A 25,888-nucleotide genomic window follows, 5' to 3' on the forward strand; every position below is an offset into this window, starting at 1 on the left:
GAAAATGATGTTTCTTATATTAGAAAAAAATGTGTCGTAACATTTATTGCATTATTCTGGAGGCACTTCCAATTCGAGTCTCTCGCATCGGTGATTCGCAGCACGCAGGTTCATTTATTGCTCGCGGCGATCTGCAATTGATCGCGTACGCGTCTCTGGCGGGATAACACTCCCGCGATGATCGTCTAAGTTACAAAGAAGTACTATGTAGAATCGTTCACTAAGATTCTGATAACGACGATTATTTACAATAACGGGAGATCAACAATCGCGCGCTTGTCCGTGATCTGATCTTAAGACACGACAGGCATATATGAGTCTTGTCAACGACGATAAGATTCGCCCTCTCAGTACATCATTCCGGGATGGGCAGCCCTTTGGAAGAACACGTTGGGATTGGCCGACAAGGTCGTGTAGAGATTCCCGGCATCCTCCGGCCTCAAGTACATACCGGGTGGCAAAACGAACGTCTCCATCGGTCCATGTACATCTGGAAACAGTATAAGAGTATAGGATAATTTGAACAGATTAATAGGAATTTTCAAATTGGATGAAAAATTAAGGTCGTATAGTGTATTCATTAAACATACAAAACGTACACCAATAGTATATGTTTGATTGAATGCATTATGTGACCTCAATCTTTTATACAATTTTTAAATTTCTGTTTTAATCTACCCAAATTACTCCACTTTATCCAAGGCTTTACTCTAGGTGTTTTCTTCTGACGATATTTATTAGGAATAATTAATTTAGTGTAAAAGAGAAAATCCAAGGCTGATGGAAAATTGGAGCGAATCACCTTTACGACATCGCCTCGCGTTTATGTTCATCGGAAACGTTTTATTTAGTATCAATCGGAGAAGCGAATATCCGGTCGTAACTTTCCATGCCGTGTGTCTAGTGGCTATCATTTTCGCCTCGTGATAATGAATTTTAATATCGGGATATATACAAGAATCGAAATCATGTTGTGCATAACCGGGACGAAGCCCTCGTTACGCCGCACGCGTTAAGCGCGACTGTAATTTAAAATCATTGGCTTAAAGTAGGTCTCGTTGTTCGCAGCTGTCGTTACAAGATTACGCGAGTCTTTGTTCTTGACACGTGTAGCCTAATTTGTAATTAGACTCTACTATCGATATGCTTTTAACATAATTTCTTAAACAATTAAACAAAATTATCTTTAAAGAAAGAAAATTTGCGGATACCATGTTTCTTTCATGAGAATACATGTTTCCTTTTCCTCACATTTTGATGTTACATTTTTTCTTTTGTATTGTTTTCTTTACGGAGAAAATATTATATAGTAGAAGGGAGAAAGTAAAATAGAAATATAAATTATACATATAAATTGTATAAGAAATATATTTTTTTACAATGCTTTGTTGAATATAACGATATTTATTCATTATTATGGCAATTTTAATATGTTATATGTTATATTAATATTAATATAATAATAGTTGAAATAAAAATTATACATATATCTACATATTTTTTATTACATTAGCAAAGATAATGCATATTGTAAAAAGTCGTATAAGTATTTTAAACTTATATATGCTGCATATAAAAAATTGTAAACGTATAACAAGTTATATGTACAACATCATTGTAATCACAATTTTTGTTAAAATTACTATCGTAACTTTTATGTACTCAGATTATAAGATTTCTTTCTCGTTTTAGTGAAACCTGATTATTCGAAATTGTTATACATTAAGATAACTCGAGTAATTATAATAATCTTTCCAATATGAAACGTAATATATTAAATAAGATATATTCCAATTGCCGTATAATGCCGTCGTAACGTCGATATATTCCAAAACGAATAAAAACAAAAGTTTTCTTACTATTTTTATTAAGATATTTCCCTGGTGTTTATATGTGTTGTGTTACGCGCTACGGACTAATGATAAAGGAAGTTTCTGTCAGAGAGATGTCGTGCTTCGCGTAATGAGGGTCGTGAACCAGCTCGGTGTGTACCCAGTCTGAAGAGGCTAGCGACCTTCGCCTCTCTCGTAATCTCTTGCACATTTCACGCCTTGCTCGTAATAACGAGCCTCGCAAGAAACGTAAAGAAATCGTATCGCGCCGGGAGTGCAGCTTATCGATGGAATAACGTCCGCGAGAAATTGCTTGCTCTTCTACGAGAACAGGGCCGTTATCGAATCCTCGGGCGAAAGTGGCGTGTTTCTCGATTTCTCGAAGATTCGACGCGAAGATCGTACACGGCTTAACGGCCGCGACCGTTGGAGTACATTCGTTACAAAGTGCTACGTCGTTTCCTCGCTGAATGGACACGCGTCGGGGTCTTTAACGTAAATGCGTATCGCGCGTAGGTGAAAGTCATCCAACTGTGATTTATGATCTACGTCGTCATGTTGTACAAACGTGCGCGCGTTTGAGAAATGATCGCGATTCGCATCGACGGGAGACTTTTTCTTTCTCGTCTTCCTTTTCATTTGTTTTTTTTTTTAATTGCCCATTTACACTTGGTTCGCATCTGTAACACGTTGAGTAACGGCGCGACCTGGTTACCGTAGCGCGTTCCCTTCGAATAGAGCTGAATAGGATCTAGAAACTCGTACGCGCGCCGGCGCGCTTTTCCATTATGTGTCTCTAGAAAGTGTGAAACTCCCGCTAATGTTGTTATTCTCTCTAAAGGGAAATATATCTGGAAACTCGGATTTTCTCGGACGAGGAAAGACGAGGAATGGCCGCTGCGTCTCCGCGAAGTATCGACCGCGAGCGAGCGAGATAATCCGTCGCGCTCATTCTATTTCACTTTAGCGCCGGATTTTTGTCACCGTGATTGGCGTCGTCGTTTCACGAGGGCATGGTCCAATCTAACGGGATTTATCCTCCCTCCCCCGCGTCTGCAACATCGTGAAGCAAGAAGCGATTGACCTCCGCCTCGGACTTTCTCCCTCTCTTTTCTCCGCGCGACGTCTTCCCCCCGTCTTTCCTACCGCCGTTTTTCCTCCCTTTCGTTCGTTCGCACCTCGAGGTGAAGGTCGTCGAGGGCGTTAGCGTGACGAAGGAAAAGTTTCGGGCCAGGAAATGCGCGGGCAGGACAGGAAGTGTCGAGATTCTGCGGACGATACACGTGATACCGACGTACAGCGAATACTCTCGGTGAAAGAAAATAAAGATATATGTATTCTTAAGCAAATCTCTCTCATCGTCAGCCGAAGATTAAAAATGGATGAGAAAAATTTTGCACACATATTTTATACGACGTGATGAAACTTCACCGTATATTTTATCCCGTTTTAACGTTTCTTTCGAAATTCTAATCTTCAAGATAATAATAAGATTTAACTCTTTCATGTCTAATTTTTTCGACAAGAAGAGCATATCTGGTTTAATTATTTTTTAAATTTTCTATCACTGAATATGAAAACATAACATTTCAAAATAATGGATATAATAACGATTAGGAAATATACATGATGTTCGAAAGTTTAATTTATACTTTACATAATATAAATATCATCAGAAATTTATATCAGGATAATATTCTTTTATGCGAAAGTAACACCGTAGGTATATTATTTCAAAACTTTTATGATTGATCCAAGAAATCTCCAACTTTACTATACACAAATAATTGTTGGTACTTTATAGTAACTTTATCACAAATCTTTCAATTATAATTAAAAACAATCTCTTCTAAATATCTCTATTTAATCTTAGCGATTCAATATTTAATGGAAATATGATTTCTCAAATATACTGAGACATGCATGCTTTGCCGAACGTGAAAGGATTAAGATCGTTATGCTAATTACAACGTATTATATTCGGATTGATGTCAGCGTCTTGTGACAGGTCTTCTTCCTGTGCCCATGCCGTTGCGTGACGCGAAGGACACCGACAACGTATCTAATTGGTGAAAATGTACGCCCCAGGACATTTACAACGGGGTCTTTGCGCGATACGTTACGATGCGCAATAGGGTAGTTTTGCATACGGCACGTAATAATAATCGATCGTCTGATTCTGAAAATAAATAATGACGGCTTACCGTCTGAGTATATGGGACTTCCTCCGTGCCTGCAGGCGCTGCATCCGGGTATCCCGGATGAGACCAGTGCGACTCGATCTATAATTAGAAATTTCCACGTTATGATAATCTCGGGATGAGGGAGGAGAGATAAGAGAGGAAATGATTACGCGAATTACACGATACCATCTACTCTATAGAGACAGCCGTCTTAGCCAATTGCCAGTTAATCATGCTTGATTTAAGGTCACTATTTCTATCTCTTGGTTGACGTTACGGTTTAACATCTCCGACATCAGATTTTCGATTACATATCTATTTGCAACTTCCTTAGTAGCACAAATTATTGGCGTAATATTAATAACTATGAATTGGCCCCCAATATTTACTCGATCTTGTAAAATAAACGTTTCGCGTTTTATATTAACACCGCATTAAATTTATTAGTTAATATTGGTTTTATATTGGACAACGTTGACCATGTCGATATAATCAATGTTTGATCAATAAATTATACTACTAGAGCTGATTCTTAAGTAGTGCACGCATCATACATTTGCACGCAATGCATTCCCCTAATTCGCGCGCAATTATCGCGATCGCGAAAGTTTTCGCGTCATCGATCGAGAGAATTGCTGCTCTATTTTTTTAAACGATGAAAATGCGCGTTCCGTTTATTTACTTTCTCATTTACCCAATTATTCACGTTTCACGCGCCGCCGATTCCGACGGTCGTGACCGCATTTCCGTTATTTGGCGCGCGATTACGTTGTCCGCACTTTTAGCGGCTACCGCGAGATAACCTGAAGATCTATCTTGTGGGTATCGAGCAAACGAATCGGGACACGTTATGCACTGCAACTCCGTGAAGTGAAACGTAAATGCGCGGGGAAGAGAAACTTAGATATTCGGATGAGGAGAGAGAGAGAGAGAGAGATCGTTGCAATAACATTGTTGCACATCTTTTGTTCATTGTAAACGACTTCAATCTCGTTATCAATAAGATTGTTTTCTATAGCTAAGAACAAACTTTTAGAATTTAAAATGAAACACACACAGAGAAAGCTCAGGTAGAACACAGTCATATAATTAAGTCATAATAGTATTATGACTTAATTATGACGTCATTTATCACTTAAAAATGAACTTATAAGTGACAAAAGTCATGATGAAATATCCTTATGAATTATCCTTATTATTATAACTTTTGTGTTCTACTTGGGAAGTAATATGTTTGACATTTGGCGAAGGTGAGAAATAGTTTTAGCGCAGTCTAATGCAGGAATAAAAAAATAGACCTCGTATTCATTTGAAAGGGCGACCTACCGGCACTATGGTAATGCATCTTCCTCTTCAGAGATGCCTCCGCGGGCTTGAAGTGGAAGAAGGAGGGCGAATAGCCACTGCCGGGGAGGGAACTGAGGGCATCGTCGTGATCGCGAATGACTGCGGTGGGCCCTTCTCGACCTAGGGCAGCCAGTTGGCGTCCTTTCGGTAGAAACATCGTGAGGAAGATGAAGAGCGACGTGGCGAGCAAGCCGTAGGCCAGCCAGGCCTCTCGATCACCCTCGCTGCCGATCGCGAGCGTACCGATCCCGCTGGAGATCCAGATCGGCAACGAGAGGCCGACCGCCAGGCCGATGAAGGCCGCTTCCCGATTATTATCCCGGACGCCTCGCGCACGTATCGCTAAACATGCCACTGCTACTAATAGTGCTCCGGGATACCTGGAACGTGAAGAAGATCATAGAAAAGAGTTTCGTTCACCTGTAGCGAAAGTAGTTACAAAAGTTATCGCGCTGAGTCGCGCGTCTTGAGAATAATAATTAATTTGAAAAATTTAATCAAAGTATGAAAGGCATTAACATGTTCCGTGCTGCGTGGTAATCCATGATGTTTTTGTTTTTATTTATTATATTCGGTTAAAAAAAATTATAAAAATTGTGTGTTAGAAAAAAAGAGGATCTAATGTACCAATATTGCATCAAATAATTATGTGTAAGTATCGTATTAAAAATTATTTTGTAATTTCTATAATTTTATTACTTTTTATAATTTTAAATTAGTTTACGTTTTTTTTGTTGTCATAGTATCAGTCTGAATGAAAAGACCAACCACCAGTGATCCACGTGGCACGTATTACTTAAAGATTAAAAAGTTACAGAATAATAGCGGAAGAGTAATCCTCCGGAGCTGATGTGAGTCTATTAGACTAATTAGATCTACTTAATTATAAATCTTTTTACAAAAAATATAAAAAAATTAAATTTTTTTTTGTTACATTTGCATATTTGGATTATTCTTATTAAAATACAGGGTGGGGCTTACATTGTAAACGTTATTATGTTTACATAACATCCATGATGATTTCAATAAGTGGCAGGATTAAAGAAAATGTGACAAATAATTACATTTTATTTATATCATTAAAGAGAGAAAAGTCTGAAAACATTTCTACTACCGTAAGCAAAAGTGTGCTCGTTGGATTACGGATTCATGGACTCTTGACTTCACAATACGTTTCCACAAACCGTATCTTCATTAAGTGCACGTGTACTCGACGCGATTTTTCAAATTTGATTTTCTCAGAAACAAAGTTTCGGACGATAAATGTTTATTCTACACTTTCGACTTATTTTTGTATAAGAAATATTTCCTATCTGGTTGTACTACAGGTTTGTCCCTACCTTATGTACTTACAATTAGTATTCATTCTTTTTTGTATGAGTTATATTATTTTGATTCCTTAAAATTAATTAGTGCCTTTTAATTTTTAGTTAACATAAATTAAACAGGTTTTACAGACTTAGCATTCAGTATCATACTAGGACAAAAATTTAGTACTTTCAGCAAAACTGTTTAATTAAAATAATTTTTAACAATAATCAAATATTTTGTTTATATAACAAAAAATTCAGTTGTTTCAATGAAATACATTTTTCCGCTTCATAAATAACAAAAATATTTATTTATACCAACTAAATAATTTAGTTTGCATAAAATTATATTATAATTTTGTACAATACATTTTAATCAAATTTTTGCGTTACAGTAAAATTTTGGTTCATAGAACAAAACATTTTTTCTAAAGCAGTAAAAAATTACGGATTTTGGTGTCAGCTTTGGAAGGTTAAATAATGAATTAACACGCTTTATCGTGGCTTCGCGATAGATGAACATGATCGACTTGATGATTCGATGCTTTTCTTCTCGCGGATTGCGGAGAAGGAAGAGAGTTTTATATCAGCAAAAGTTTACCCGAGGGAAGCCACTATCTGTCCGAGCGGAGTCCTGCAGGAGGTGGTGGACGCCGGTGAGCTTTGGCCCGTCGCTTGTTGCTGCTGCTGCTGCTGTTGCACCTGGATCACCGCAGGTGGTTCGCCGTAAAACCATTGCCCGACAATGACCACCTGCACCAACACCGCGAACACCAGCACCAGCGCCTGCAGCATCGAGAACCGAGACAAGAAAGGCCCTCGCACGATTACACTTCCCCTCTATAAGATTCACGCGGCCGTCTACCCCTGGTCGATCGCCTTTAATTAAAGGTGAACGGCCTGCGGTGACATCGGCACCGCCGGCGTGCATTCTTTTAACTCGTGACGTCAAACGCTCGTGACATATTAGAAATAGAATGGTCTACTCGAAAGATATGCATGAAAAATTTACAAGTTTCAAAGCATGTGTTCTTCAGTCTTTAAAATTTAATCTGTGCTCTTTTCCCTCTTAAGGATACGAGAAAATTATACAAGGGCTATAATTACATCGTTAAAATCCTATTAATGTCACTCGCGCGTATCGACCAGCTACCACTTTCCTCTAATCAAACATTTCAACGGCAACATTCTTAATTACGCGAATGCAATTACATTTCACCGGACGGCGCATCATATCAGGGCGGACATACCGTCCTGATTTCGTTCTTGCGTTCGTGCACGTTTTTAAAAGAGTTTTTCTCATAAAAGCAATCCACCTATAGAGATTCTCAAGTAAGAGATTGAACACAGTTTAGACAATAGTATTTAAAAATAAGATAAAATAATATCTATTCGTTCATATGTAAGTCAAAGCTAAACAAATAATATAAGCAAGATCAATTGAATTGAAAAACGAGCATAAACTAAGATGTACAATAAGTAATGCCTGGCTCATGCTTCGGTTTTAAACCTAAAATCCTAAAATTCAGCCAATGAAATACAGATTTCAATTAGGACCAATTAGAACTGGCAGCCCTATTGGCTGAATTTTAGGATTTTAGGGTTAAGACCGAAGCATAAACCAAGCATAATACGGTTTAGACAACTTCTGATTGGTCCGCCATATTTTTCAGAACGCTTAAGATAGAATGAGATGCGCGAATATCTCATTTCATCTTGTGCATAATCCATCTTATTCTGTCTTAAGCAGGTCCTGAAAAAATATGGCGGACCAAACGTATCGTGTCCAGCAATCTCTTACTTGAGAATCTCTAGATGCACCGAGCGAGGCGCCGGGGTAGGCGGGAGCACGTCGAACATGAAAAATGGATGTTTATCCTGTGGGGAGGAGGCCTCCGCAGGGCGAGAAGCGCACGTCCTGCCACGCCTGTCATTCAGCGTACGCACCAACACACCGCCGCGATAATTGCCTCCGTGGTTTTTCGCGCGCGCGCGTCTGTAATTAATCGTCGCGCGTACGGTACGATGACGCAACGCTATGAAAAAGGGAAGGCGAAGGGAGAAGGGTGATGGAAGGATCCGGGACCCGTTTACGACATACTAATGGCTGTGCGAGATGAACATCCGGATCGTTGCGGATACGACGGAAATCGTTCGCGCGGAGTTTCTCTATGGAGGGAGACGAATAAAATGACATTGTAATTTATTATACTTTTGTGCATCTCGCCTTACTTTGATTAGTCGCGTGACACGTCTTATCGATACTTGTCTTCTCTTCGCGAGTTTTGAAATGATTTTGCCACTTCTTTGACCGATATAAATTCCTTGATATCTTTTTAACTTTCGATTCTCCATGCTGATTATTTCAATGTTAATAATATATCAAGCTTCGAAATGATATTCTATCAAAATATAAATAATTATTGACACGAGAAACAAAACCAAGGTATCATCGGGCTTATTAGAATCCAAGGAATACGCATCAAGTCAAGAGAAAGTCAAAATGATTTTATTTTAACGTCATGAAAGTCAAAATGATGATCTTTTATTACAAAATTTGACTGTTCATTGACGTTAAGAATCAAAATAAAGTTATTTTAATTTTTTGTTGACTTTTATGTTCCTTGGAAAACCATAGTATCTTCCGAATTTGTAAAATGCAAAAACGAACGCTAAATTAATTGATAAATCAGGAATACTCGGTATATGATTGCTCACCTGATAGGGCGCTGGTAAGTACACGCCGCTATTTAACGAGAGCAGGAAAACGCATTTGACCAGCAGAGCGGCGAACACGAGGGCGGCGGGGAGTCCCACCAACCGGAAAGCGGCACAGGACAGCGGATTTTGGCTGAGAGAGGCCGCGGCGGAGAGACCCGCCAAAAGGAAGAGGCCCAGAAGCAACGCCTGACCCAGGAACAAGTGTCGTCTGTTTGGTGCTGTTGCTCTAGCCTAGAACAGTGCCATTAAAAATGTTCTTTCAGAGCGATAAAAATAATTATTTGGCGATTTAAACAAATAGTCTTTGTAATCATAGCTTTTCGTGTTTATTATGTCAGCTCTTTGAATAAGATTTCAAAATTATATCAGTAACACGATTCGAAAAAAGTCTCATTGACTGTGCACTTGATTGCGCTGTATACATTCATTAATTTAGCTATTTAAGACAATATATACATCAGACATCGTTTTTTATATTTGAAAAATTTTTTTATTTTGTTTCTTCTAATTCTGGTCTTCTCAACCTAAAGCAATCTCTATATGAACTGATTAATTGTTCAGGCAAACACTTATAAATTTATCAATTTTGTAAACATCCAAATATTTAAAAAAAAAGTTTTTAAAATTTAAATCTTAAAAAACGAAAAAAAGATTTTAGCAGATTTCAAAAACTTTTAAGTAAATACGAAAAATGCTAATTATAGTCAAAGTTAGGTGTTAGACTAATCTTATTAGTATTAAAACCAAGATATTTAAATAAGACTTTAACATTTATCATTTTGCTATCTCGAGAGCCTCGTTTGTTGCAACTATAACTTTATAATATCGAAATGTTGATATTAACGCGTTCTAATTAATTGATTTTTGAACTTATAGCTGCTGTTCTGAAGTTGCACCTTTGTTGTACTGTACGTTTACATTTAAAGTACAAAATGCACTTTCATCGAGTTGGATACGCTCGGGTGTTTTGACGCGTATTACTCTGCAAGATACAAGAGTGCATTTTCAAGAGCCCTAGAAGTACCGATCTCTAAATCGCTCTCACGCTATTAATTCTGTAAAGAGGATCGAGACGCAAAATGCGAATCGCGTGGATTGGACCGTAACCGTTCGCGCGTTATAATTATGCATGGATTAAACTTGAAGCTCAATATAGGATGGATGTTAATTTCTCTAATTAAAATAATCGATATTCTTCTTCTCGCTAAATTGCTTTTTATTTACGAATTAATAGGTTATTTTTCATACTTTTTATTCTAGTTTGTATTACTAAAATTTCATATTTTTTTATACATAATAAATGAACAATGAAGAATCGAGAATCATGTATATTTCCAAATAAAGATTTATAATTATAGAGAAAGAGACAAAGAAAAAGAGAAAAGAATAAACCAGACAGCACGTATGTCCAAAATTGAAACATAAGATGTATTATGTTCCAATTTTAAACAAACGTGCTATCTAGAAATGTAACTTGTAAAATAAAACGCTAAACTTTTAAATGAATTTTTTCGAACTTTCCAAAATTTCTAATAGATTTCATAAATTGCTGCATATCATATTAAAGAAACTAGAATTTTATTCTTTCATTCGTTCTCGATTTACTTTCTCTTAAACTGTAATCCCGAATTTCCGATACCAATTAATCCGACAGCAATGGTTGGCTTGGTCTCTCTCGCCGAGAGTGTTCAATGAAGCGTATCGGAGGGTGCGACCGGGAGAAAACCGGGGCCGATCTAACGTGAGCGTAAACTGGGCCTAGGTCTCGGCGAAATTCCCTCGGTGCCAGTTACTGGAGCTTGTCGAAACGAAAACGATTAATAGTGGGTCGGGGAGAGGCCGACACGCGATAGTTCCTTTCTGAGCTCTATTAATCCCGTAGTCGCGCGATCGTCTAGTGACAAGTCATGCCGATATTAACACATTCTATTTCACCAGTTTCTTCCTCAATACTGCTTCGACATTTTTCGTACGATCGACGCGGAAAAATAAAATGAAGACATCGAGAAAGTGAACGGGTGTCAATATTACGCTCTCTAGAATAAAACTGAGAATAAATTTCCATAATGATTATAAAAAATATATCGTAAGTAGACATGCAATAGACAGGTAGCATAATTATGTGGTAAGTGCGTATTGAGTATAAAATGAACTAAATGAACGGAATGTTTCGAAAGATAGATTTGCGTGTTTAAAACAGACATAATTTAATGGCTCAAAAAAACAAGTAAAGAAAGATTAACATCAGATTTTCGAACGATTAATAAATCAAGAGATATAATTTACAAAACAGACTATGAAGATATATAGTATTAAAAGATCATTCTGGTGCATGAAATTTCCATATACTCGTATAACCCGTCATAAAATATTTCAGAAAATATTCACAACAGAGAGAAAAGTAAAGACAAAAGCTCATTATTCATTGTCCGTTCTGGGATGCAATCCACTTTCCCTCCAGCGAGAAATAAAAGCATATAACGAGCGAACAAAGAGATATAATATGTATATTAATTATTAAATAACACCGTAGCTACCTTGAACAATACGAAGACCTCGAAACCGGCCATGAGGAGCATCGCCGCGGCGCTGAGCGCGGCGAGTGGCAGCGCCCAGGGCCGTTGCTTCAACAGAGACTTCGGAGTCGGCCGCATCTCCACCTCCTGGCTCTTCCTGACGCCCGGCGGCGTCCTGAAGACGGTGATCGTCCGGTTCGGTGCTGGCACGCTGATGACGCTCGCCACGCTCGCCAGCCCGTGCCCGATCTCGGACGGCACCAGGAAGAATTCCGTCGAAAGTTCGTAATCCCGAGAGCGTGGGGCCCGTGACGTCATCATCGCCGTCGCCGCGATTCCGCTCGATGGACCCAGCCAGCCGGCCGTGGCCGTGGCCCACGACAGGATAATCGGGCCTAGCCTCATTGCGGCATCGGCGGCTGTTTCTCGCTCTCTTTCTCTTCTTTTTTTCCTCACTCTTTCTCTTTTTCTCTCTTTCTCCCTCGCGTGAGTACACGTGCGTAAATACGTACGTGCGAGCTCACGTGCGTACGTGAGTGGTCGTGCTCGTGATCACAATCGTGACCGCCGTCGTCACCGGGACATCATGCACCGTCTCCTGCGTGCGCGCATTCTTGCAGTCACGCACCCGTGCTCGTGGTCTCGGTTAGGGTTCACCGGCTGCGCCTGTAAAACCACACTCCTGATTAAATGACACTTTGCCTACGCGCTTTGATCGGTCCCTTCAATCTGTCTTACACGAGTTCTTAACCCGTAAGTACTTGCGTGGGGATCGAACTCATACAGACGTATGAATGAAAATATTACTACAAAAATATAGATGTAGATTTCTTTTAATTTCTAACGCTCAAAAATTATTTCATGTTTGAAACATGTGTTTTAATTCATAATTACTTGTAAATAAAAATAAACAAATGTAGACATAAAATATAAATAAATTCAAATGTATCTTCAAATTGACTCCCACGCAAGCATTTATGAATTAATCTATTAACAAATTTCTGCAAATAGACAGAATTTTTGTTGAATTATACATTGTTCGAATAAGGATTTTCATGATTTTACACAAAAATGATAAGATATAGGAAGTAAGCAAATATATTTGTAAAACTACATAATTTACTTTTTAATAGAGATAATCTGTTAACACGTTTCATAATGGATCAATTTTAAATGATTTGACTACACACTATTGTTGTGTGGATCACCACAGTATTTTTGTTTTGGGTTAGTTATATAAATAACATGAATTTTCTAATGGTTAAAAATTTACAATAATAATTATTATTATTATAAAAAAAGTTCTACTGTACCAATATTGCTTTATATGCTTCATAATTATGTATTCACGAATATCAAATATTATTTCATAATTATGTTTCTTTTTATAGTCAATATATTAAACCTGAACGAAAAGTTGGGAACCAGCGTGGGTTATTGTTGATTCACACGACACGTAACGTATTAAAAGATAAACCATGTAGTTTTACAAATATATTTTCTTACTTCGTACATCCATTTTTATTTCTTGACCTAGTTTCCAAGCATTCGGAAACTGATTTGTCTCGGTAATAGATCAATTATGTAGAATCCATTTAAAGTTAATTGAAAAACAAGCCGCTATATAACCGTAAAGCTTATTAATTAGCTGCTCTTGATGCTCAACATTTGGGAAAACCGACTCCGGCTTCATCTCATAAAGAAGGAGATCTCATTAACGGAATGCCGGATTGCATTAATGATTTATGATCTCCCTTCCGTTACATTCGCGTGTCAAATTCACTCGTGTGGCTAAACACGCTCGAGCCTTTCGAATATTTTCAATCATATCATCCCGGTGCACATCGAGGCTATCAGAGACACTATCAACTTCTCTCGGACGTATTACGATCTGATGAGACTTAAACCGACCATGAGTGATGTTCCGGGTTTTTAAAGACCTCGCTGTTTACAGTAACGTAATATCCAACGAAATTACGACTGAAAGCGAAGAAGAGCAGAGAGATCGATGGATCCCCCGGTGTTAATGATCAATTAGACCGCGCCTCGCGTCTAGCGCCATATAGGTGCGTAACTTTACCAGCGATCTGCATGCGCTAACGCCGTTAATTACAACGTCGTTAATTACGAGCGTGTTCAATTGCGCGGAAATTGTTTAATAACCGGAGGAGCAGGCGAGCTATGGCATTACCTGCGGACGCAAACGGATACCCGGTCCGTATGTATTTATCGTCGGGTCCAGGCATGAGTAAACCGCCACGCACTCGCTCGGTCTAACGCCATTAATTATTACGAACAGGGTCAGCCTTGGTAAGTAGAGTGAAGCACGGACGGAGTGAAACACCAGACGAGAATCGAGTAAAGAGTCGAGCGCCAGGCTCAGCTTCGCGCCAAAACGGAAGAAGAATGGTCCGTCCATGCGCTCGGCTTCATTCGTTCTTTCTCATTATCGATCTCGAATTTCGATTAATATATACTCTAAAAAATATGGGTGTGGATTTAACGGCATGCGATGTCTATATAATTCTCACCGTGTTAGTGTTTATGTCAACATCATCATGGGGTGGATTTAAAATCCATGGCAATGTGAAATCCATACTATATTTATGTTAATACTAATACCAACACGATGAAAATTAAATAAACACCGCATAGTGTTAAATAAACATTCACATTTTTTAAGGTGTAGTTTTGATCATGGCAATTAAGATCTGCGATAAAATCAATTATAGTTAATCGCACTAATCAGCTCTTATAAGGATCACAGCGTGATCTATTTGTATTGTTATAAATACAAGTATCGTGGATTGAAACAGAAAAGCACATAATAACAATTTGTTTGGAGATGTAATAATGTGGCATACATCTACTAAAATTCGCACATATTAAGTCATACTGGAATTTAATACTGGAACAATTGAATTGTTTCGTTTGAGGAAAAAAAAATTCTTTCCCATACAGCACAGATATTATTCCAGCAATATTGCAGCAATATTGCAATGTTGTAGCAATAACATTTAAATTGTTGCAGTAAACTTCTGTGCTGTATGGATTAACAGAGAGGATTCTTACAGGCTCTTTTTGAACATCGAGCTTCTCTGTCGTGGATCCGTCGAATTATTTGGACTCATTCCTTCCAATCCAGTCACATGCGGTATCCTGATTCGATCCACTCGTCACAGGAGCCTCCTTCACGCGTGCGCGTATCCTTTCGATCTTTTTTGCTCTAAGATTGGACTAGAACGGTGCGGACCAGGCGATCGCTTTTGGTCACCGGAAACTTTATCCGGGATGACGAGGGCGACGATCGCGTGATCGGCGATCAGCGAAGCGCACGTCGTGAATGCCACGCTGTTACTGAGCTCGACGCGCTGGCATTCGCGATGGCCAAACCGAAAGCAAACTGGAGTCAGTTCCGTTCTGGAGGTGAGGCCTATCCGTTACAGAGAAGTCGGGGAGATGGTGATGACGATGCAGAGGCGGCGGTGGTGGCGATGGTGAGGAGCAGGAACGGATACTGAAAAGAAATTCCATCTCGGACGACGCACCGTGTGCGATTAAATAATATCAATCCAGGCGTAGGAAGAAGGTATCGTTACACGTATGGAACACAATATCAGTTGTATCCTTGTCCAAGGATATTTATACGACAGCAATGAATGAATGGTTGATGATTGGCTATCGGATGTTTTGAATCCTTCCATGAAACTTTTGTTGGGTTGTTCAGAAACGATAAATTTATAGATGGATACTTTTGTGAGAAATGTGTTAATTTGATTGAATTTGTAAATAAATTCAAAAAGGAGATAGGAATTCTAGGCACCAAAGATTATTTTGAATAGATAATAAAAGTCTTAAATTATTTCGAATATTAAATGAACAAAGAATATTGTTTATATTAATTTAATAAACTGATAAATAACTGATTTTACATCATAGATAATTTTTATTCTTGAGAATTTTGAACGTTTCAGATATTTAAACATTTTCAAGGGAAGATTTTTTTGACCGTTCAAGATTTTCAAGAAATACAAGATATTCGAAACTTTCGAGATCATTTAAATTTTTTAAGAAATTTCGAAATTATTTCAAGTTATTCGAATTTTTATTTGATTGAAATCGTTTAAAGGTTTTCAAACGAAGGATTCGAATTCTTACGCCTAACTATAATGAGGGCTAGCCATGTACGGAATTGCGAACTATCTGCTACGCTACAGTCCGATCCGCCCCTGTTGAGCAGAGCAAAGGAACCAGGAGAGAGAGCGAGGAAGAGTCCGAAAGAGTGAGTGGAAACGATCTGGTGGAGCTGGTCCTTAGACGTCGAGGACCGACCCCGACCGGCGACGCATTTACATATCTCACGTGTAATAACCTCGAAAAAGTTTTAACAATGGCCCGAGGTTCGCCGAGGTTCGAACGAAAGGCGAGAAGGTATAGAGACGAGACTGAGAGAAGAGGGATTGGGAGGGAATATTCAACGAACGAATCGTCTGAAATCTCAAAGGATGACACAGGGTCACGTCCGAGGACGGATGTTCGCTAATCAGAAGCTTTTCATGGAATTCATTTCATAGGATTGCAGTCATCGAAACTATCTTTCAATGAGATTTATCCTTCCTTTCAAATAGGTTTCAAGAGATACAGTGTAATACCAGCCAATTTATTATTCAATTTATTATTGAAGAGCAGCTGTTTTAAATCTGTAACCAATTAATGTTATAACTTAACCCTTCAAAGCTGATACCAAAATCCGTAACACAATTACTGATGCTATAATAGATCCGTAAGATCCTGTTAATTAAAAGTCACTAATTAATTTCAAGGAACTAAAATGGCATAACTGTTATGAGAAAAAATGAATACTAAGTATACTTTAATAAGTAATAATTTAAATTAACAGATGTAAAACATAAAAAAAATTAAATTGTTTGCCATTTTTAATAAAGAGACTTATAATAGTTATAATTGAGTGAATTCAATAGACACACGTCAACTTTAAGCTTAATTAAAAAATGTGATCCTTTAAAATGACGTATTAGACTAGAGTTACTAGTCTTCTATTATGACGACCTTCCGTTTGTACAAAAAGTGCCCAAAATTGCAATCGCCATTCTGCTCGAAAAGGGTTGGGTCGCTCCCGTAAAAGGGGAGAAACGTATTCGGACTTCGAACTTTCGAAGGGTAGATATTTATGTTTCCTGCCAATCTGCCGGTGATCCGTGACGTTGTTGCGGGATACACAATTTCGGATGTCCGCGCGCAAGTGTGTACGTGGAAAAAAAATAAAACGAGTATAAAAATTCGCCGCGTAATTCCTTCTCGCGTATCGCGCCGTAAATCGGCCCGAGAAAAAGGGGCCCGCGGTTAAGAAGCGAGGACCGACCGCAATGGTGTACTCACCGACTTCGCGTTCGAAGCGAACCAGCAACAGCAAAACAACGGCGAAAAAACAGCGAATATATATCGTAAGTAAATCTCGTAACAATAAACGCTTATTTTTACAACCAATGGTCCTTGGGAATTTCGGTTTCTCCCCAAAACGAGACGACACGGTCGAAGCAAGAATAATATAGAAACCTTTCTCTCCCATGACAATGAATTTAATTACACGAATAATAAATTAATATTAATTTTCTGGAGTTTGATGGTAAATTTATTGGATCCATTCAATTCTAAATCTCCTTATCAAATAATTTATTAATAATTAATTTTTATGTTACATCTGCAAATTTGGAATATTCTTTAAATATTAATAAATACACTTAGAATTATATATAGTATATTCATTCTTTTTTATACGAGTCATATTATTTTTGTTAAAACTAAAGAATTTTTATTTTAGTAGAATTTATACAGCAGAACACTTTATGTTTACGATATTCACTTAGATATGTCTAATAAATTTCTTATTCATAACGATTATACTTTTTTCTGTATCTCAACAAGAATAAAGCACTCTCCCAACAATTTTGATTCTCGAAATTAATTAATTCCTTTTAATTAATATAAATTAAATGAGTCTTACAGATGCAGTATCAGTAATAACTGTATTACAGATTTTGGCGTCGCAGCTCCGAAAGATTAAAAATAAATATATTAAACTATATATCCAATTTAGGTACTGTAGCTTCATTTTAATCGAGTTTCATTATTATAACCACATCTAATCTCAAAAACAAGACGGTTCAGTTTGATTTCACGAAAAGGAAGATCGCTGCGACAACGGCGGCGGCGTCACGTTGTCACGGGAGAGGCAAGAAATGCGAGGTATGTTAGGCGCTATTGCGGCATGGTCAGAGGTGGCCGACGTACGTATGTACGAACGTACGGTTTGTCCGGTTTTCGAGACAAAGAGTTCGTCGAACCTCGGCCGTTCGATCCGGCGCGGCGGCGGCACTGCTACCGAATGCGCCGCGTACCGACCGTCGTCGGTCCGCGTGACGTGCGACGCGTGCACCCACGTGCGATCTTAGTGCGCGCCGCTCGCACGTGTCGCACGCGAGAACGCGAGGAAGACGAGAAATTTCCTCGACCGCGAAGAAATCTGCGATGAATCAGTAATACAACAAAAATAATTACAGAAATAATAGTGAAATGTATCACTGGAAAAAGCGTCTGATTGCATTAATTGTATAATTCTGGTTAAAAAATGTATAAATCAGAATTTTCTAATTGAATCTATTACAGTTCTAATTGAGGCAACTAGGATTCTGATTGATATGATCAGAATCTTCTGTTTCGTTCATTTTCAATTAGAAATTTTTCTCAGTGATTCCATATCTATAATCTATTACGAAAGAATTTAGAATTTGGAAGCAACTGAGAAACACGGAGTCCTTCGAAGGAAAACGACTTCTTTTACATATATACACATATAAACCTGTCTGAAAGAGAGAAAGGGACAGAGAAAGAGGGAGAAGAAGAAAGATTGTCTCCTAGAGTGGTAATGTCTGGCCACACCCGACCACTTTCTCCTCCGAAGCCAAAGCCATTCCGGTACCGCAAGTTACTACCCTTAATGACGCAAGCTACCCACGCAATCTAGCGTGAGGCACGTAGTACGCTTACGCTTTCGTTCTAGACAGGTTCGCGAGAGGTAGAAACGAAAATTACAGGGCGCAAAAAGAGTAATTAAGTCACCGGTGGCGGGCAGGTAGCAAATTATCTGATCGACCCTGACCGAATTTCGATAGAGAAGCGCGAAATTCTTACTCCTGTAAGAACTTTGCGGGAAAAAAAAAATCGCCTTGAATCCTTCTTTTGTTACATTATGTCTTATATAATATTTAATATGGGCGATAAACGCATCTAATTTAAAATAATGTAAATATAGGATATTATTTAATCATACTGAGTTAGTTTCGAATTATTTGTTGATAGACAAAATTATTTATAGATGATATAATCTCTAAATAGAAGAAGAAAGAAAAATCCATATCTTAAGTAAATTCACTCAGAATAATACGAAACATACACATTTACAATCATAGATGTTTAAATCTCTGCCTTATTATAAAAAAAATGTTGGAATATTGTATTTGTATTTTGTATATAATATGTACCTAAGTTTCTCAGAAATTCTTTTTTACCATGCATGTGATGCTTATCATTACTGTACGAGCGACAGGTTAGAAATAAACGAATAGATAGTTTTTTATCAAAATCGAATCACAATAGTTGTGGAGATTAGATGCGGTGGTATTTTGATTTCCGGCTGAAAGAAATGGACGTCTTACGACGTCGCTTTATTCGTTCGTGCGAAATTCCTTCCTGCGCCTTAGGGGAACCCTAAAAGTTGCGGTGTATGCTGGTGGACCACGGGCATTCCTCCCCCTTTTTCTCCTTTCCTCTCTTCCTCCCGTTCTTTCTTTCTTGCTCTCCCTCTCTTTCTCTTGCTCGTTCTCTCTCTCTCTCTCTCTCTCTCTCTCTCTTTCGCTCTCGCTCTCCCGAATCAGAGAGTGGAGTGGAATCGCTGGCAACCGGTTTCGACCAACTAAAGCTAAATAAAGGCATGCACGCACACACGCATACACTTAGGACGCGAGGGTAGGACACCGCAGTGTCGTTAATTGCGCTCTCGAAAAACTTCGCTCACGGATTTTTGTCGCGTTATCATCGTCTAAAACGATCCCGAGAATCCAGCGAGATTCGCTCGCATTATTGAAGAAATATTTGCTGCTCGCGGATGAAGAATGCGGTAACGTCTTGAAGGAAGTCCCGATGACATGCTGTTAATTCAACGTATATAATTATAAAACATAAAGATAGAAAAAAAAATTCGGGATTCCGAGGAGGAGAGTCATTGCATGTTACCGCGCAATCTTCGACTTCGGCCGCAAGATCGTGGCCCCCGAGCAGTAACAAGCGTCGAACGAGCGAGGAAAGGATCTGACTCCTTAAGGCACATCCTTCCTCTCTCGTAACTTAACCCTTTGATTTTCCTTCCCCCTGACCTGCGCAACCCGCACGTGCGCTACGGGGTTTGATGGGGCATCGATAAATCGCGGCTTCCATCGCGATTCATTTGAATATAAATCCGACTGTCTACGCGCTCTCCCTCGCTTACTGTATACAAGACCCTTTCGCGGGATCGGAAGGGAACGATAATGCTGAGGACGCGAGAAAGAGCGAATGGACGAAGGGAGAACGGGAGAGAACAAAAGAGGGGGAGAGAGAGAGAGAGAGAGAGAGAGAGAGAGAGAGAGAAGGAGAGCCCTCCTTTTTTCCTGTTGCGTATCTGCGGTAACCGCAAATCGACCGCGACGGTTGGTCGTGCTGGATTCAGTGGTTTTTTGATGGTCTTATTTGGCGGGCCTCTTCGTCGCCTTCTCTCTATCTTTTTCTCTCATTTTCCCCGAGCCTTCGCCTCTCTGTTTCGGTGATGGTTTTAATGCCCTTGCGATGTCCACGACTCGGGCGGTTCTCTCGGATCAGCGCGCCGATCATGCAAACGCGAACACGTCCTGACGAAAATTCATTCAGACGATTTCGTACGCGCGACCGCACCCTCATTTGAAATTCCATCGGTTCGCCTGCTCGTCGACGAGGAAGATCGCAACGGACGGTGTCCACGGTGTGCAGAATGCAGCTGCATGCCGCGTAACGATCTCGTAAAATTTCAAAACGGTTATTCGTGACGGAGTCGCCCTTGAGCGAAATTTTTTCGTCGAATGTGATCAACCTCGCATGCAGGGAGGATGAAAATAAACGAGTGAACGGTATTACGCGTAATAAATGGAGAAAAATATTCACCTTCGTCAGAATTCAAGCCGGGACCGTTCAATCTTGAGCCTCCTTCGCTATATAGCTATTAATTGATATTGTCAAGTGCACAGATCAAGGGAGAAATACGAAGAAATCGCGCGCTTCTGTAAAAGAGCAATACATTATACAAGAGTTTAAGATAATAATGATCATTATAATTTTGCCGTATTAATCTCGACCGCGATGTGTATCTCAACACGAAAGGCAGCTCGTTATACACGACTACCATCGAAGTGTAATTTTCGTCAAAAATAAAGCAACGTAGCTGGACAATTTTAGATTCAAGATATATAAGCAGATACAAGAAAATGTAGTCTAAAAGCTTAATATTGCAATATATCATTGATTAATTACTATATTAACTACATTTTCTTGTGTCTGCTTATATACGATCTTGAATCTAAAATTGTCCAGCTACGTTATTTCATTTTTGACGAAAATTACACTTATCAAAGAATTAATTAATTAATCAATGAATTTATATTATTAATTAAATTTATAATTAATACAATTCCTAATAATAAATAAAAAGCATAGATTATATTAAAAGATATATAGGGTGTTTCGGAAATTGTGGTATAACCCATTTCACAGTTTATTTGGTTCACTCAATCTGATTTTTCACCGCTATTTTTATATCAGTCTAAATTTGATATAATATGAATATGATTTAACATAATGGAACGTATATAATAGATATAATTTAAAATAGTATGTGTGTGCGTGTATCTGGATATAGTTTAAAATAATGCAATAAGTTTCAATAATATCTTATTAATTAAAAAATCGTTGAAAAGAAAATTCTTATCGTTCTTTATATTACAGATAAATTCGTGCTCAGCGAATTAAAGATGCAACAGAAATAGCGGTGATAGTTAAATTGAATGAACCAAATAGATTGTGGTTAGTCAAGTGCACACGTACTTAACGAATATTCAAACTCGATTTTCATCAAAACAGAAATCTACACATCTGAAAAATATTTATTCTATATCGTTTATTTACTTTTGCATGAGCAATTCTCTCTTTCCTGCGATCGTATCACGATTTCTGGAACAGTTTCTGTATATTTTTCTATATATTTGAAAACAAATTAAAGTTTAATATACATGCGAATACGACGAAGAATGTATAAAATAACAAATTTTTAAATTATTCTTACGTCTTATTGTTAACAGGAGATTTTTATTACCTTCCTTAAAAAACTAATTACTGCCCTTTTCTCATTATCGCTAATTGAGTAAAATATACACTTATAATTCCTTTATATATTTTTATTGTTATTTGTAAAGACTTAAAACAATTTGTGAATTCCTCAATTCTTTTATTATTTGTATGTGTTGTGCGCACGATAGTTTAATATTTTCTAGCTACATTTTAACCATCGTCTGCGGAATTATTTGGATTAAATACAGATGTACATATACTGAATAGATAAATTCAATTTCCTGATACACATATTAAATATTAATAAATACCTAAACGTACTTTACGCTTCGCTTATTGTTCCATATTAATTAGGCAGTGATATATTACAATATTGGTTTAAACCGCGTTTTATGTGCGGCGTCGATGCACGGGGAGTGCGCATTATTCAAGGAACTTTTATTAAGCCGGCCAAGGCCGAAAGCTCACCGCGGAGTCTGTATCCGGGGAAGTCGACGAGAGGAAGGCGTGTACCGAGCGCACGAAAGGGTCGTCTTCTTATAACCATAAATATCACGTATAAATGCATATAACGCGATGCTCCATAAATCCGACGCCGTCCGCCGACCGAAAAACGAGCCTGCATTTACCACGAAGGGCGTCTGTAATTAAACGCTCTGTCCCAATCCGCATTATTAGCGATATAAGTGCTCTCGTCCTTGGCTTTTCCAGGGGATCCAGAGACTCACGACTGTCGGGGGAGCCCGCGCGTAATTAGAGTTACCAGCCGTGCTCCTTTAAGAGTACATGTATATTCTTTTTGAGACCGTTGAGAATTTCTTAGTCATTAATTAAAATTTTATAATATTAAATAAAGCACCTTTTAAGATCGTAATGTGAACACGCAACTACTAAGAAAGTTTAAGAGAAGTTACTTTCATTTCCTAATTATTATAAAGTTTTATATTTATCAAATTATATTAAGAAGAATTGTCAATAAAAATTTTATTGTTATATATTCAATAGAAATTTTATTTTATTATAAATACTTACATTTAACGCATTAAAAAACTATATCCTTTCTTTCCGTCTCCGAATTAGCTTTTTTAAAAAAAATATATATGTATACTTTTTTTTATAATTCAAATATGGTAACTCTATCTACACGTAACCCAAAAAAGTCGAAAAAATCTGTAATTTTTTCAAGCTCGGTTGAGAAGCTGAGGAACGGCTCTTCACGGTCCTCGACGTATCGATTCGTAGGACGACTCGACGACATGTTTGACGTGATACGGGCCTTCCTTTCATATACAATAAAATCCCAGGGGACGACGGAGAGGATAGGAAGAAAGAAAGGGGGGGAAGGAGGCCCGCACGGGTGAGCTCGCTGTCCGCGTGTCTACGCGCGCTCACGACGAGCTAACGATATTTATTATACGTCGGCGATGAATTATGGGCCGTTAAGGTCCGCCATCGTGACGGGACGGAACGGGACGAGACCGGGGCCCTTCGGCCCCGCGCGAACGCGTAGCGAACTGGCATCGCCACTGCCGGCCGCCCGGAGGAAAAACGCGCAGGACGGGGCTCGTACGGCCGCGCCGCGCGAAATGAAATATTTATTCCATTACGAGACGCGCACAGCCCGTATTGTAATGCGCTGAACCGTGTTGCGCTTTCGCGGCCCGTCGTCCGTCGGCGAGTCGGGTTATCGCGATATGCGTCCGCAAGAAAGGCTGCCTCTGCTCGATTATCGCGCTGATTTTTATTTCGAGGTGCGTTTGCCACGATGCTCTCCCACATCACGCGCGCTCTTTGCTGTTGTTGTTCATTTTTTCATTTCTTTCAAACTCTTTATAAATTATAGTCACAATGTACGGTATAAGAGGGTGACTTGGGACAGCATGTATTTTTGTTAAATTCAATCATGGATGGATTCCATGATTGAATTTAACAAAAATACATGCTGTCCCAAGTCACCTACACTTGTTCCAAGTCATCCATATTTACGGTATAAAGAGCCAATGCAAACCGAATTGCAGGTGTCGGTGTGCAATCGAATTAATGGAAGCAGCAAAATGTAAAAAAAAAAGAAATTACAAGATCTCTAGAGAAAAAGAGGAATGTCGCATTACCTGCCGATAGCGTGCGTGATAGGTGGCTCGATTATGACGAGCAGAGATTAACAAGACTTGATAAAGCGTTATAAGAGATGGTTATACGATCTAGACTCTATAACGATCATGTAACTTTTTCCCTAAGGTGAAAACATGAAAAATCAAGATTTTTATCATTTCTTTACAAAAATTGAATACTGGCCACTAAAATACAGTAATTAATAACTGATTTTAAATATTAGCGCTGTTGTTCAATTCTTTTAGTACTCCAAATAAGTAATTAATTACTGTCTTTCAGTTATAAATTCGCCAGTATTAGATTTCTGTAAGGATTGTATAGATAATGGAGAAATTTTTCACTTTTCACGTTTGCGCCTAAAAAGTTAATTAATTAACATAATCGCATCTTGAATCCAAGTCTACCTTGGAAAATAAAAATCAGAAGTCAGATATAAGGGGAGAGTAACAGAAGCATAAACAAAGCTTCTCTAGGAAGCTAAAATTGAGACAATGAAACGTAAAAGAAGCGTAACCGCCTCTTTTACATTTCGTTGTTTCAATTCTCGCCTCCTAGAAGCTTCGTTTCCTGCAATTCGATCTGCGTTGGCCACTCTTTGTATATTGTGCCTATAAAAGTTACACTTTATTTTCACCAAGATATATCGTCGTATGTGACTTTGCGACGAGAGGCAATATCTCACGATCGCGGGTCATCTTCGAGTCAAATAGCTCTGGAACGAACGGCTCATTCGTGAAGTTCACCGGCCACTCTTTGGCTTCCATAATGAAGGAAAACCCTCAACGTCCTCCCGTTTCTTCGCGATCCACTCTACCCGTGGGAAAGCCCGCTTGGACGACGAGGCCGTTTAACAGTCCCCTGGTAACGGTAACGGAGTCGCGGCGACGCCAGGAATCGTGAAAAATCGCGCGCTTCGAACCTTCGCGAGCAAGCACGCGCGAGCGCGGTTAATGACGAAGAAACGGGTCCCGCGGAGTCCCGTAGTCGATTTTCGTCGAAAACCGGCTTCGAGACTCGTTCCCGGTCGTCTCTCACGCGGTTACGCCCGTCCCGTCGAATTGCGCGAGTGAGGCATAATCCGCCTTACCGCGCGTCAAATCGCGCGTTTACTGTTACGACGATCTATGAGAAATATATAGCGATTAGACGTCCAGCTGGCAATTTCCCGGATACATGCCTTGCTCGCGTCAAACATAATTTATGAGGGATTCCCGAAATTAATGACACCTGCGATGCCTTCGCTCGGCTAATAATTTTTGTATGGCGTAACGAGTTGCTGGACGCGGTGGACTCGCGGTGGACTCATCCGCGGAACCGGGATAAGTTAATTAAAAGTCAAATGTTAATTTAAATGAATTAATCATGATTAAGAATCGGATTTTTGTCCCTTCGGCGACGAGGTCGTTAACCATGTTGCATCACGAGTGTGGCATTCC

General features: G+C 38.9%; 1 protein-coding gene across 2 annotated transcripts in view; it reads right to left on the reverse strand.

Annotated features, from left to right (window-relative positions):
* Positions 1 to 25,888, reverse strand: part of LOC108720791 (uncharacterized) — a 26,964-nt gene continuing 1,076 nt past the window's right edge. The window contains exons 1-7 of one of the 2 annotated variants that reach the window (XM_018444973.1): positions 14,982 to 15,296; positions 11,931 to 12,575; positions 9,391 to 9,624; positions 7,274 to 7,458; positions 5,342 to 5,742; positions 4,037 to 4,114; positions 1 to 490 (exon numbers count right to left, since the gene is read on the reverse strand). In XM_018444973.1, coding sequence (XP_018300475.1) covers positions 348 to 490; positions 4,037 to 4,114; positions 5,342 to 5,742; positions 7,274 to 7,458; positions 9,391 to 9,624; positions 11,931 to 12,314 — 1,425 coding nt within the window. In that variant the 5' untranslated portion in view covers positions 12,315 to 12,575; positions 14,982 to 15,296 and the 3' untranslated portion in view covers positions 1 to 347. Of the gene's footprint in view, positions 491 to 4,036; positions 4,115 to 5,341; positions 5,743 to 7,273; positions 7,459 to 9,390; positions 9,625 to 11,930; positions 12,576 to 14,981; positions 15,297 to 25,888 lie in introns of those variants that run through there. The other variant, XM_018444974.1, reaches the window with a different exon arrangement.

This window comes from Mycetomoellerius zeteki, unplaced genomic scaffold (genome assembly GCF_001594055.1).
Source record: "Mycetomoellerius zeteki isolate Tzet28-1 unplaced genomic scaffold, Tzet1.0 scaffold155, whole genome shotgun sequence".
Lineage (NCBI taxonomy): Eukaryota > Metazoa > Arthropoda > Insecta > Hymenoptera > Formicidae > Mycetomoellerius > Mycetomoellerius zeteki.